General features: G+C 36.8%; 1 protein-coding gene across 1 annotated transcript in view; it reads right to left on the bottom strand.

Moving 5' to 3' along the window:
* The window catches only part of LOC129261092 (protein WWC2-like), a 44,415-nt gene that overhangs the window by 12,360 nt on the left and 16,451 nt on the right, over positions 1-15,604 (bottom strand). Inside the window, exons 4-7 of the mRNA XM_054899136.2 lie at positions 5,811-5,989; positions 3,866-3,914; positions 1,641-1,794; positions 287-377 (exon numbers count right to left, since the gene is read on the bottom strand). Of these exons, the coding sequence (XP_054755111.2) occupies positions 287-377; positions 1,641-1,794; positions 3,866-3,914; positions 5,811-5,989 (473 nt within the window). The remainder of the gene's footprint in view (positions 1-286; positions 378-1,640; positions 1,795-3,865; positions 3,915-5,810; positions 5,990-15,604) is intronic.

The raw sequence follows: 15,604 nt of genomic DNA, 5'->3' as shown, positions 1-15,604 counted from the left end.
TCTACATGGCATTAGTGATCTCAATATTCAAATGCTCATAACTTTCTTATTATTCATTCAATCTTCCTCAAACTTTCAACAATATGTTTCTTTGATTTTTCTCTTTGATATGGATTCAGCTGGTTTCAAGGGTTTCATTCTCCTTTAAAGTCGTTCTTAACCTACGAACCGCTTTATGAATCACCCACCTGGTTTAAAGCTTCTTATTTTCATCTGTAAATCACAAATTTTGTTATTAATCCTTGGCAATCTTTAAGTATGCAGAGTATGAAAAGCACAGTCTTACCTTAAGCAATTCCTGATCACTGATCGCCGTTTTGAGGTTCAGCATACTAGATTGTAAAGAATTAGAGCTCAACTGAACACTGGGGTCAGACCTGAGAATGAATAAGAAAGAAAATAACAATGTCATTTGTCATAAAATGAATCAGATGCAGAAGGGTTCATGTCTCATATACATGTAAAGGTATATTAGATAGAGAGAGGGGAGGAGAGAGAGAGAGGGGGGGGGGATAGACCATGGAAGATAGGTCCACTTACAAACTGAGGCACATGCTCTACATATCAAATACATATGTACCAACAGATGTCAACCTTGTAAATACAATTTTATTTTAGTCTACATACTATAAAAGTCCATCTTCCAAATATGTGGTGTGTGTTGTATAATTGCTTACCATTTTTGGACAAAGATATGTAAAACATTTGTTACATACCGATGCTCCTTAATCAAAATTTGCCATATGAAGTAAAACAAATCTCTACATGTCCGCAAACAGATTTGACTAACTACGCACATGTAGGCACAGAGTTACATTAACATGTATTATAGCAATATTATAATGCAGTAGCGTATGCAGGATTTTTAAAGGGGGTGGGGGTCCAAGCTGAATGAAATGTTGACAACCCCCCCCCCCAAAAAAAAAAGTCTTCACCACCAATTTTAGTTCTAGTTTGTTTCCTACCCCCCCCCCCCTATTCTTTTTTTTTTTGGGGGGGGGGGTTGGGTATCAAAAAAATTTCAGGAAAGGGGGTGTTTGAACTCCTGTAACCACCCCTGCGTACGCCACTGTTATGATGGCTGGAAGGCATATTTTTGGTGGTAAGCAATATTTCACCAATTTTGAAAATACATGCAAACTTTTAGTAATTCCAAATTCAGGGGAAAAATGTTATCTTCCATGAAACCAAAAATAGTTCTTCAACCAGACAAAACCATTACAAATACATTAAAAATGTTGACAGTTGGCATCTCAACATTCAATCAAGCAGTCTGCCTTTGTGCCTGCAATTCGCATGACAAAAGACCTTCATGAAATTACTTTAGGTCTTGCCCACATGACTCTCAATGGAGTAGCCCTCAGTCAAACTAGAGGGTTGTATGAAGTGTGATTACATTGTATACGGACTCCACTATGCTAATAATAAGTACTCATGAGGGGTAAAGACACGTTTATGGGGATACTAGTACAGTGTTCATGGACTATACAAAGCAGACATTATCCATACTGATGCCTTATAAAGGCATATTTACTCACACATATGTACAAACTATGGATAGGCCCCCACCCCTATTTGTACTGATATAAAGATTGTTTGGTCATAATCATATTTAATTCATATTTCAAACTGGTACTTACAGCTTCATGCCTCTATCTTGGCTATTAAAGATCTGTGCCTGGACCTGGAATAGCTCGTTCTTGATTTGAGCTACCCTGGCCTTGGCATGGGCAACCTGGGCCTTCAAGAGATCCGGATCATACTTGGTGCTTCCACTCGAACTGTTGGAATTCACTAGATAATGAAATCAAGTCATACATGTATATGATGTATCATTTTCATGTGAAGTGAAGAAAGAGGGTAGGATCACTGGGGATTCAGGAGGGTGCAAGAAGAAGGTGGGGTCGATAGCAATTCCTATGATTGCAATGTCACTACTTCTACTACTACTACTACTACTACTACTACTACTACTACTACTACTACTACTACTACTACTACTACTACCCAACTACCACTACCCCTACCCCTACCACTACAACTACTACTACTTATTATTATATTTTGGATCAAACGTTTATCCTCCTGTGATTGGTTGAAAGAGTTTCACATGATTAAGGGTATTTTCAACTATTTCAGAATGTTGGCATGATTGACGAAAAGTTTACTATAAACAAAAATGAAAAGAAAGAATGAATATTCATTGAGGAAGTAAACACACAAAAAGAAATGGATTGTATAGATGACAGTTAAGTAAACCCAATTAAAACTTGAATGTATGAGGGTAAAATCAATTTATACAGAAGAGACACAAATGTAAATCCCGTTATTCAAGGGCATTTATCTACAGTATATGGGTATAAATGGTATCAAAACTGTGTGAGGGGGGGGGGGGGGGGAGAGAAGAAGGTTGAAGGTTAAAATGTGCTAATGAAACTTTGAAGTCCCTGACATGATCTTATCCAAACTTAAAATGAATGAAAATAGCATTATTAATGTGTTATCCTTGCAAACTGCTAGGCTTGCTATTGTTGATATAGTGCCAATTTCTTTTTAACTTTCAGGCCTGTCTTTTTAATCACATACACACACACACACACACACACCCTCACACACAACTGAGAATATGAAAAAGAGGAAAAAGAGAAGAGGAAATATGTAGGAAAAAATCAGATCTTAAAAAAAAATCCTAGGTCATCTATTCAGGTGGCTTATTTCCATGGGCGAATTCCTGATACATAATAAAATTTCCTTTTTTCTTTAAATCCAGTAAAATAAATTCCTTTGTTCAATTGTGAGAATGATACTATTTCTGTTGTAATCGCACAATGAATTGTCAGACATTGATGACTTCATCCTTGGAAATAATATGATATCAGCCCCTTTAATCTTTACTCCGATTTTCATCATATCAAATAGCTCAAGGCAAGAGCAGAACCTTCACAAAAGGTAACAAAGCCTTAATATCTCCCTCAATCTTTGTGCTGGTGAAGAGCGAGAATGGGGATATTACATTTATCCTGATTTTTGGAGCATGGAATTACTACATATTTCCAAATTATCCTCACAAATCATCTATCACGGCTACATGTTAATTCATGGGTACAATAGTGTGAGCAATTTGAAAAGCGGAACTGCAACAGTATTGTAATTTTCTGACTTTTTCTTCCATTGGGTTTAAATGACTTTGAAGGGGTATTGTTATGTCTTCAAATAATATAATTTGCTAAATGTGACCTACTAAAAATTAAAGAGCTTCACCGCATCGATTGATGAATAAAATCGGGGGGGGGGGGGATTCTTAAATGAAATATGTGAAGCCGCAGACTTCCAGACATACATATGCTCTAAATGTACATACCGTACATTGATTAAAAGTAAATCTCAAATAGTATTATTTGACAGGAATGCAAAAAAAAAAACATTTCTCAAAAATAAGATCTGAGAGATAAGAGCACAGAAGTTGCTCTACTTAAAAAGAACCATTAATTCAAGTAATTGCTCATCAGGGGCCCGTCTTACAAAGACTTGCAATTGTTCCGATCAATCGCAACTATGGAAAGCCAGGAACATCAACATCTATTATGCATGTTTGTTCAAAATATTTTCTAACTATGATGTATATTCGTGCAATCATTGTTTTCTTGAAAATTCGCTGTGCTTCTCTTTGTTTACAAAAGACATTTTGCAAATTTCCTGTAGAAAAATTATGACACTGATGGATTTCCATAGAGTTACAATTGATTGGATCAATTGTAACTCTTTGTAGATGGGGCCCAGATATCACGATGACAAGATTATTATGGTCACAAGGTCAAAGGGAAAGATGTGATAGAAAGATATGGGAATAATGAATCATACTTACAGCTTGTATGTGACTGCCATCCACTAAGAGCCTCATTGGATCTTTGTATCTGAAACAGAAATAGAAGTATAGAGGACTGTAACACAAAAGTCAGCGATTAATATTATGCCTAAATTAATTGTGATGAAGATGATCCACAGCATTTATATTGCACTATATTTCTGTTCAAAAACATTCATAGGCGCAGGCTCATCCATAAAGCTAATCACTACGCATCTGCTGAAATTAGTGAGTTTTGAGAGGCAATTTGAAGAGTTCAATATTGTCAATATCACGGAATGAAGAAGGGAGGGAGTTGTAGTCGATGCAATCAATCGTAATTTAAAGTTTTGTGTTGCTGGCCCCTGAAGACAAAAATGGTTGAGGATTGGTGAATAAGAATGAGAAGCATGGGTAATATTGAATAAAAGCCTTTTACATGTGATAGTGCACTGAAAAATAAAAAGAAGTTTGACCAGAATTCACCGAGGACACTATGAATCCTTGGAGCACACTTGACAGGTACAGTACATTACTTGGTAGGGTCAATAATGGGAGTAAGTTTCACGGCCTGTATGATTCTAAATATATTTCAAATGAATGTGTTCACTCAGAAATCATGGTTTAACTCATGATTCTAATTGCATTTCAAATGAATGTGTTCACTCAGAAATCATGGTTTAACTCGTGATTTGATTTAGGATAAGATCAGACATTTATCATCCCTTTTGGCAGTGAACAGACTACATCATCAATCACATTGCCTGGGTCTGGGGCCCCGTTTCATGAAACTCGTCATTACAGTAAATGCTACTGAAATCCACCATTCTGATTGGCTGAGGGTAATTTTGCTATAGGAATTGTGAAACAGGATCCTGATCATCCCCCTGGTCTGAAGTGAAAGTCTTGTCGGTGTGGGAGAGGATCAAATGGCACAATGCTCAGGGGGAAACTTCCCTGTAATTCTCTCACCGGTGGTCTGTACATGACACACTAAATGTCATCCCCAGTTCTGCCATGATCTGGGGCAGACAGAAGACTGTCTCCCGATAACATCTAGGACCTAACGTTAATTCATTATTCTCCTAATATCAGAGAGCAGACTATGTATAGGTTTTAAAATGTGTCTTTATTGGTGGTTGGTAAAGATGAAGTACATTGCACAGGTAGTTATTGGTTCCTGAAGAGGATACTTTTAGTCCATTTCAGCACCTCCCCCATTTCCCCAACCCTAATTAATTCTATAAAAAAAAACCTTAGCAGACAGGGAATGGGAGAGCTGCTATAAAACCATGCATACAGTAAAGCCATGGTCATGACTGTTAAAGGTCAAGTCCACCCCAGAAAAATGTTGATTTTAATCATTAGAGAAAAATCAGACACATGCATAACGCTGAAATTTCATAAAAATTGGATATGAAATATTAAGAAAGTTTCACTTATTTTTTTACAAAAGAGTTATATGAACAACTCAGTGACGTGCAAATGAGAGAGTCGATGATGTCCCTCACTCACTATTTCTTTTATTTTTTATTGTTTGAATAATACACTATTTCAATTTTTTACAAATTTGACAACAGGGACCAACTTGAATGAACCATCAAATGTTAAAACAATAGTAATTCCACATGTTCAGAGAGGAACAAAACCTTCTTTCACATGACAATGAGGGGAAAATAAGAATATTTCATATTTCATTTAATAAAATACCAAAGAAATAGTGAGTGACATCATCAGTTCCCTCATTTGCATACAGACCAGGATGTGCATATATATAAAGTTATGTTTTGTGAAATTAACCGAAACTTCAAAATATCATAACTTTCTTAATTTACATCCAATTTTGATTGAATTTTCAGCGTTATGCTTGTTGGATTATTCTCTATTTTTGTTGGGTGGACTTGTCCTTTTCAGGTTTTTATACCACCTCATCCCTTTTCCCCACAACATGGTGTTTACCCATTACCTCTTCCTGGCTGAGATGCAATCCATGTTCCTGGATGTCACCAAGCAAGTGCGGTGACTGTAGGTCGGTCTGGGTGATACCCTGAGGAGAGCCCTGGCCGGTGGTCTGCAGGTAATCCTTTAGCATGAACTCCTTTTCCTTCCTCCACACTAACCGAGGATCCTCTACTTGGTTGGTATCTAAAATGAGGCAACAGTTAGAGATAATTGTTATTTAATGTGACTTTTGATTTTGTTGTACTTAATGATTCATTCCTTGAAATTAGATGCATATTATGCTTCGGTAAATCCAGATTAGTGCTGCATTCTTGGAGAGCTGAAGACTCTCTCTTGATAAAGAAAAAAATATCTATCCTATTTTAATATGAATTAAAAGAGGTATTCTGTACATTTATGAAACGGGTGTTAAATGGGTTAAAATTATTGGATTATCAAATGTTGTGAAATTCTAGAGTGAGCTAGCTACATGTACATGTACTTTTGTAATGAAGAGAAAGAATCAAATGAAATTGGATCAATTTACATTCTGATGGCAAAATGGAATTTCTTGGCAAGTTTCTGCTGCATTGGTGTCACTGGAGACTTTTCATAATACTGGCATATAGGACCAATAATATGAGATAAGTGATAGTGATTGCAAATATTGTACATGATAGAGACAACACCCTTCTGGCAAGGGCATGTTTTATAACAGTGGTTGACTGATGTATTTATAAGTTTCATCCCATTCACATTCCTGCTTTTGAAAAAAAAATACATTATTGGGTAGACCTACAATTCATTATACATGTACCTAAACCATGCAATTTTTCATTTCTCAAGATATCTCAAAGACATTTTCCCCCTACAATGTCTTGCTCTGTGCACTGTGGGAGACAGACATTACATTTCCAAAGCGAAGTATTCAATTACTGTTTCTGTTTCAGTTGTGACAGGCGAAAAGGTGTAGAAATCCTAGCCAGGAATTTTGGTGAGGAATGTGCGGCCTACATGTTTCTTGTGACGATCCTTGTCAGGGGGGCCTGGAAAGGTTGCCAGGTCGACGAAAGGAGATCAAAGGTCTAATCTTTTGCCCTGGATACACTGCAAGGGTACACACATTCACATACTTTGCTCTGTCTCACGTTTACAAACTTCATCAGAAGAAGAAGACAGGAGTACTGGTATAGAACTTGGCACAGAGTCAACAAAAGGGAGAAAGTTTTAGATTTCTTACAAGAGAAGTGAATTTGCAATAAAAAGCTGCCTCCCCAGCTCAAGAACAAGTAAATTATTAGAGGACATAAGACTGAAATTACAAAAAAAAAAAAAATTAAATGACATTTGAAATGAACCATTTCCTGTACATTTCATTTGTACTTGCTTCGTTTTCTATTTCGAGGTTCACCAGGGCAGACATGAACATACATGAGTATGTAATTAAGCACTTGATATAAAGTCCCCCAACAAAATGGACTTGAAAATATTAAAAGCTGCAACAAGATCACTGGGTAGCCATAACTGGAAGGGGTGATAATCAACATACATTAGTCTAGATGAATGCAAACATGTACATTTACAGTATATCTTCCCCCAAAATCCACATTCAGCTGTTTATATACTTTCATTGGGACATGAAAGAAGCCTACTGTACATGTCAGTAAAAGTTCTACCTCCTGGTAAAGGAAACCACATTTTTGTAGCCTACATTATACATGTGTACTGTCCAAAATCCCCTTTCCTCTTGTAAAAGTTGACGGGTCGTTTCATAAAGCTGTTTGTAAATTATTAGTTAAGAATAACTTTTAAAACGAAGGGTGATCCTTTCTTGTGGTAAATGATATTCACCATTGGTGATTATTTAGCGCGTAAGAAAGGTTCACAAGTCATTTTTAAAGTCGCTCTTAACTTACGAACAGGTTTATGAAACACCCATCAAGACCTTTGCATCTCTAACTCCCAGGAGGACGCCCTGTCAATTTTCAACAAACCAGGAATTTTGCAAACTACATATACTTAGAGGATACTGGATAGCCTACAGTCCATTTCTTCAGAGCATGTGTTCAACGAGTTGAACCTTGTGCAGGATTAGACAGATCAGTTTTCATTCAATAGATACAGACTATACCTGTCATCAATCACAAAAATATACTATGTCAATCCAAACAGTGGTTGACCAAGGATGAAACTAGGTCAGGTCATATGGTTGGGCAACAGCCAGCAAGTATGGAAAGAATGCACACTGTTCGCAATGACAGATGAGCAGATGCTCAGATCTTTTCTCCTACTAGGCCCTAGGATATCTTTACCGCTAGAGTATTAAAAAAAACACATTTGAAATGTTTGAAAGTGGTGTAGTTTCAGCACAAAAGAACACAACTTCAGACTTGTTACATGTCAAATAAAAAAACAAAAAACAAACAGAAAACACAACTGTCACAAAGCAAAAACTCATGGCAAGTGGCAACATACAGATGTGGGCCTACTCATTTCGCTGGAAAAAAAAATCGCATCACGACTACATGCAGGAAAAACTGGGCAATTGAAGACTTAATAATAAAATATGACTGCTTCATCTTGACAAAAAAGAGACAACAGAAGCAAGGAGAAAATGCAAATGATAGCATAAGGTAAAAAGGTTCAGAAAAAAATTCAAAAAAAAAAACATTAACCAAAACAAAAAATAGATAAAGTGGGGACTATAGTATAGTAGATTTAGTAGATATTTTTGTATGATAATGAATCATTCCGAGACTTCCTCATAAAATTACTGCTCACTCATTTTTTCATTTCTTTGTTTCTGTGATTTTGTATTCTACTCAAGCAATAATTAATTGAAAATAGTGATTTTTCATGATTTTTTTCAATACAACAAAATCATTAAAAAATCTAAAACTGAAGGGGGGGGGTGACAATAAAAAAATGGAAAAGGGTCTACACTCCTTGGTACACTTCTCCATGTACATGGTCAAGAGTTGTTTACTCCACCAATTAGGCTGTTCAAGAAGACTTCTAAATGACATCAGCAACAATGCACATTGTATAAACCACACTTTCTTTCAAGGTCTATTGTGCTGCATTGTCAAGAACAGACAATAATGCTGGCTGGCAAATAACACTTGACCAAGCATTCCAGTACAAGACTTTCTCACAATACAAAGGGGTCTCAAAACTTGGACTGTATCAGATAAACATTCCAGGATGATTACAAGGACATTGCCCACTTTAAAGGTAAAATCTTCATCATCTTCATCAAAACAACCCAGATGGATAAATAAAGATTTTTAAAAAGTACTTCACGGTAACTAGCTGACCCCAACAACTTTAAAGAAGCAAAATACCAGTGAAAACTGACATAAATAATGAAAGCCACATATTACAATATTGCAAGCAGGACAAATCTCTCTTTTTTTTTTTTTTTTTTTTGGGGGGGGGGGGTTATGCATTGTGATGATAAGATAATGGTAAGAATTACAACAATGGAAATACCTAAGCCGATAATCATATAAAACCTAAAATCGAGTTTGCATACAGGTACTTTGAAAACAAAATTGTTTTCCCCCTGATATTGAGAATTCTTCAATTCCCAATGATTGTTTTGTGTGTGTGTGTGTGTGTGGTTAGAATGCCTTTCCCTCCCTGTCATAAACCACACTCTCACACATGTGACTAAGGTAAGGTGCGTTTATGCACCACTTTTTTACCCTAGAATCAAGATTAAAATCATGATTCTGCTGGATCACGATTGCGTTTAGTCAAATTTGAAGAAAAAAAGGGCTTTCAAAACACCAACATGAAACACGGAAAAAGGGGCGTTTGGAAAGACGTTTTTGTGGAATCATGAACGAAACAGGTATAAATCCAATCGTAATTTGAATCATGAATCTATGACGTCACTCTGTCGGGCTACTTTCGGTTTGACTCTTGCATAGCTCAAGGCGCGTGCTATAAAAGTTGACCTATACATGTACTTCCGCTGTCAAACTGCGCACTGTGATGCTCACTGGATCGGCCCAAATCCAAGGAGAAACAGCATTGGAATGAAGGTCGTCTAAATGCTGATTCTGTGGTATTGTGATTCATGTTTGTGTTTTGAATCATGATTCAAATCATGATTCTGGTTTGATGTTGCATAAACGCCGACTTACTGTTAGCAATGCAATCATATAATAAAAATGTTAACTCAAGGCAAATATGTAGGCCTATACCAACATATTCCTTTTTTTCTAGTCTTAACATTTGATTTCATTGGCAAATTAAAATTGATTGCATATGATAATGATTGTGAGTTGTGACATACACTGTAGGTATACATAAGCCAAGGCCTACAATACAACTATAGCATGGTAGGCCTATTATTTGAGAAAACATTCATGAAATATTTGTGTTGAGTTTGTTTACAAAGTGGACAGGACAGTGCTGCTACAAGAAAGTAGGGTCAAGACCCTGTTTGAGAAGTGCTGCAGATTAACATTTCGTCTTGATTTTTTGTTGATCTTACATTCTGTATGACTTTAAAAGTGATACTTCTTCTAAATATATATTGCTTTCATTATCAGATAACTAGACACTATAGAAAGCAATGATAAAGGGCATCAAAACATCTGCAGTTATCATAAGATCCAGAATTTATTTAGATAATAGATACAGATCAGGAAAACAAAGGACACTGGCTGTCTGGTACCTTCAAACTACAAGATGTTTATCCATTCACAGAATTTCACCAAGCTGAATACCCCTTCGAGTTCCTAGCTTGCTTCTGAGAACAAGAAAACCCACTCAGATGGGATTGGGGTACACAGCAGAAAGGAATGTGAGGAACAATAGCTCGCTAGGAAGTGGGAACAATAGGCATAGACTAACCACACGAATTGTTACATGTATGCTTAACACATAGGCAATGGTGCCCAGTGTGGTAAAGCTGAGTTTGGCAGAAAGAATGACATTGCTAGAGTGTCAGTCATCACTATTATAGATGTATGTAGGACATGCATGTAAAGCTTCGGAAAACAACATGCACAAATGCACAGATGCATATGTGAAATTGTCGAAAAGGTAAACTGGAATTTCAACCGCAGTGACATTGGTGGTACCAATTTATGTTACTTTTAAAAACAAACCTGTAAAATGCTGTTAACATGTCAAAACTGATGAAAAATAAATAGGGCATAACTTCTATGAATACAGGCAATTGAATAACAATTAGGCCTATGGTGCATAGGCCTACATGGGTCTATGCAATGAACTGCAAAATAAAGGCCTGCCCGTAATTTGAGAACATGTTGGCCACAAAAAATTGACATATTTAAAAAGAACATTTACATGTACTGTACATGTCTATGAAAACATATAGTGCCAGTTATCTTCTGTAATGTAGAGAGAATATCCTACGTATCCATCAATATATTGAAACCCAAACCAGAGGCTATGACTGTATCACTATCATAGAAACCAAGCATAATCCCAAATATACAGTAATATGGGATGTTCATTCAAAGGGTGTGCGTAATCTATAGAGAGCAAATTGAAGTCTAATTCTGGACAGCCTCCTACTAGCCCCCCACAATGTTTTCACCCCCAGCACAGGCAAAGTTGAATTGAGTATTGAATATTGTGATATTGAAAATACAAAGGTAAATATGGCTCAAAAGTTGCATAAAAAGGGCCTACTTTCTTTCCAATCTGAATGAGGCGAGGGTATTAAAACAGATTAGTGTTGACTTGTACTACCATGTACATTCTAACATTTTGTGTGTCCCACTAGGCATGTCCATTGCATACCTTTTCTTTATATCTCCAGAGTACTTGTAGAAATTCTGATTTTTGTTGAGCATTATTGCTATGGTGGCACATGTTGCTACCATTTAATTGTAAAGTTAAAGGAGAATGAAACCCTTGAAACCAGCTGAATCCATATCAAAGAGAAAAATCAAAGAAACATATTGTTGAAAGTTTGAGGAAGATTGAATGAATAATAAGAAAGTTATGAGCATTTGAATATTGAGATCACTAATGCCATGTAGATCCTCCCATTGGCAATGCGACCAAGATCTGTGATGTCACACACGTACAACTCCTTCATTACTTTAGTACTTATTTCACTTATATTCTCACTTTTATAGAGCCTATCACAAGGTGAGGTGTTCTCTTTATGAGAGGACAAGTACAGAGGTTTCACAACATATCATTGATGAATCATTTGTCATATGATTAGAATGAGCAAAAAGAGATGTTTTGGGGTATATTTTCAGCGTCCAAGAGGGGAGAGTTGTTCATCTGTGACATCATAGATCTTGGTCGCATTGCCAATAGGAGGATCTCCATAGCATTAGTGATCTCGACATTCAAATGCTCATAACTCTTCTATTGCTAGTCCTATTTTACTCAAACTTTTGTTGATCTTATTCTTTGATTTTTCTGCCTTTCACAAAAGCTAACTTGCTCCAAGAGTTTCATTCTCCTTTAAGTAAGTTTTTACAGCCATGGTGTCTTTTGAATTTTATTAAAATGATTCCCCTTTCATAAACCCAATTATGCTGCTAATAGCAGCATAATTTGGTCGTAAAATCGGAGGAGGACCAGAGTTATCCGCATTATTTTGATGCTGCAATTATCCGCATAATAGCGGCATCGGGACCAGATTTGGACTTTATGAACGCATTTCAAAGTAATGCGGATAATTGCCATGGTGCGGTCACAAGGTCACCCTTTTCCAACACAACCGCATCGGAGGGGGTGAGTGCGGTTGCCATGACGATTATCCGCCTTTTTCAGGACGGGCGCTCGTAAAAATAGTGCGGATTATTTTCGGAGTTTGTGAACGCAATTTTTATTGAATTATCCGCATTACTCTTAGGCGGCTAATTGGAGGATGGGTTTATGAAAGGGGTATGAGAGCTTCATTATCACTTCAAATGTCTGACAGACGAACAATAAAGCAAACCAACCATTACAGAGCTACACTGTACTTTTCTCAGAAGACATCAAACTGTCTGCATCTAATCAATCATGACATATAATCAATGCATCAAGATACAATCCCAGAATAAGCTACATTGGATTTCAGTTGGGTTTTAAAAGAGGATTTAATGCAAGGCTGATGCTTTAATTATTGCCTTTGAAATGTGGGTGAATGGTATTTCAGAATTAAGGGGAATATATCGAATGATAAAATCAATGGATTCAAAGATCTATACATGTACAAGTACCCTAAGTGAGCTGTATAGGAAATAAATGAAAATGAAAAAAATGAAAAAAATGAAAATCCATATTTTATTGTTCGAAATAAATATCAGAAATGAAATACTCCGAAAATTTGTTTTGCCCAATTGATCGTGGGCCCGGCAGCCGCTGTGCAGCGCCAGATGGACGAGGCTCTATCCCTTTAATTATTGAACGCCAAACAGGGTAGCAGCAACTCCCATCTTTTAACGTCTTTTGGTCTGACGCGGCCGGGGTTTGAACCCCCGACCTCCCGGTTGTGAGACGGACGCTCTACCAACTGAGCCAACACACCGGTCATGTAGTGTCGACCGAGTTTGTGAGGACATAGATTTCTCTGCACACACTCTATCCCCAAAGAAATTATTACGCTAGTAGGCTGGATGTACATGAATTCTGACCAAGGGGGTAGGTCTACATTCTTTTTAATTTATCTTTATGTTCTGACTCAATTAGTTTGAGCAAAAGACGAAAAAGGATTAATAAATATTCTAAACTTTAAAAGTCTTTTGAGAACATACATGCAGCAAGTAGGCCGATAGCACGACCAATCTACAGGTGGTTTCAGACCGCCTCAAAGTTCATCAGTTCCAGGTATTTTCTGAACGGGAAATTTACCCCGATCAGAAAATACCAGGTAATATTGGCAATGTGAAAGCAAATTACGCGTAATCTCCTCGAAAGAAAATACCCACTAAATAGTACTTGTCAAAATTACAAGAACTTTCGCGGGGATTTTTCCAAGGTCGCAGGTATTTTGGCAATGTGAAAGCAATTTACAGGAACTTTTAGCCCAGCGTGTAGTTGGGCGCGGGCGCCGTGGGTGGCTGCTGAGCTAGTGATTTTGAATCTCGCGCCTTGCCTGCTTATCAGACCATACTGCGCATGCTCGTAACTTCAGGAACTTATCCCGAAGTGTATGTTTCGGGGCGGTGTGAATGCAGGAATAATTAATGGGTATTTTTTAGCCTTAAAAAATTCTCGTAATTTAACAGGGATTATTATGATAGAGGGTTTGAAACCACCTTACATTTATATTCTGTCATTGATCTCTCTTGCCAAACATACATGTATAAAGTATAAACTGCCACAAAAATGTCAACAATGCCAATGAGAAGAGTTAATCCAAAGATAAGTAGGATTGGGGAGTGAGACTTATCCAGATGAGGGAATTACTGGGTAGAAATTCAGGCATTTGTAGAGCTGCTTATGCAAGTACCAGATTTAAAAAACTTTTTTTATTCCCCATGCAAGAACAGTTTTCCCTGTTCTTCAAGCACAACTATGTAGGTACAACAAATATGTACTTATTTTTATTTTATTTTTTTACCTAATACATGTTTAAAAGATCTGGTTCACAGTCGTTTTCCTAAAAATAGAATCGCAAGCAGCTAGCAGAGGCGCACAAAATGACTGTGAATGCATGACCTTGAAGAGAAGAAATGAAATTCACCACCTCGCTCACCTACATGTAAAATATGTTTTAAAAATACTGGTAACAAGGGAAATTACATTACACTTTGAAATTTGTACGACAGTTTACGAACAGAAGATGAAGGTCTATTTTTCAGGTGACACAACATTTGCTCCTAGTCCTACAACAATTGCTTGGGACTGAGTTTTATTTCGGAGGATGTACGTAGATTATAATTAGGGTTGCAATAGGGTTTTATGTTTAGATTTACATGTACATGTAGGGTAGTGCATCTAGTGTTAAATCCAAGGTTGAAGTTGGTATTCGATTTGTGTGTGGAATTATAGTTCAGCGAGTTTTGCTGGAGCCAATCATAGAACCATTAAAGTTGTGCATGGAATTGGTGCAAAAGTAAACAGTATAAAAAGAGTATACATTATCACTGAAATAACATGTAGGGCTTCACAACATTTTCAAGCATGTTTAATCTCAAAGCATCATGAAATTTCAATCTCTGTCGCTCTTCAAAGTATGACACTTCAACTTGAATAGTCTGGCAATCTACAGTTTCAGTTTCTTATCATCAGGTTTTATGTGAATATAACTAGTTTTACAATAATTGAGGGTTGATAATTGCTCGGCTCCACTAATTGGTCTCCTTGACTAATTGATATATAGCTTCGATCTGATGTTCCTTCCATAAAGAGCATTGTTCGGTGTTTGACAATGCAATTGGATGTCCCTTGTAGTTGTACATGTTTTGTAGGCCTCTATGACTTATATTTGACACTTCAACCAATAACAGGTCTAGAGTGAAGACTAGACTCCAAAGACTATCTGTGTCATAGTGAATATAGTCTCACACTCTCACTACTTCAGACTCTGCATTATGCACTATGCGAATTGCGAAAACCAAGGGTCTGTACCTGCAGACTAGCCTCTACTAGGCAACGTGCCTGGGGCTGGCATAGTATTAGTAAGTTTAATATCAATACTGATTCTTACTATTCATTTTGATTTTCAAATAGATTCTTAATAAAGTGACTTTGATAATTGACCGATTCAATATTTTAAATATTTGGGCTTTTATGGAAGGGATTTTCATTTTATGGAAGATACAGTATGTACCCCTATTTACAACTTATTTCCATAAACACGACATGATAATCGTTTCTAGCCAT

This window comes from Lytechinus pictus, chromosome 5 (genome assembly GCF_037042905.1).
Source record: "Lytechinus pictus isolate F3 Inbred chromosome 5, Lp3.0, whole genome shotgun sequence".
In the NCBI taxonomy this organism is placed as follows: Eukaryota; Metazoa; Echinodermata; class Echinoidea; order Temnopleuroida; family Toxopneustidae; genus Lytechinus; species Lytechinus pictus.
The sequence above is the reverse complement of the archived record's forward strand: the minus strand, read 5'-3'. Positions and strand labels throughout refer to the sequence as shown.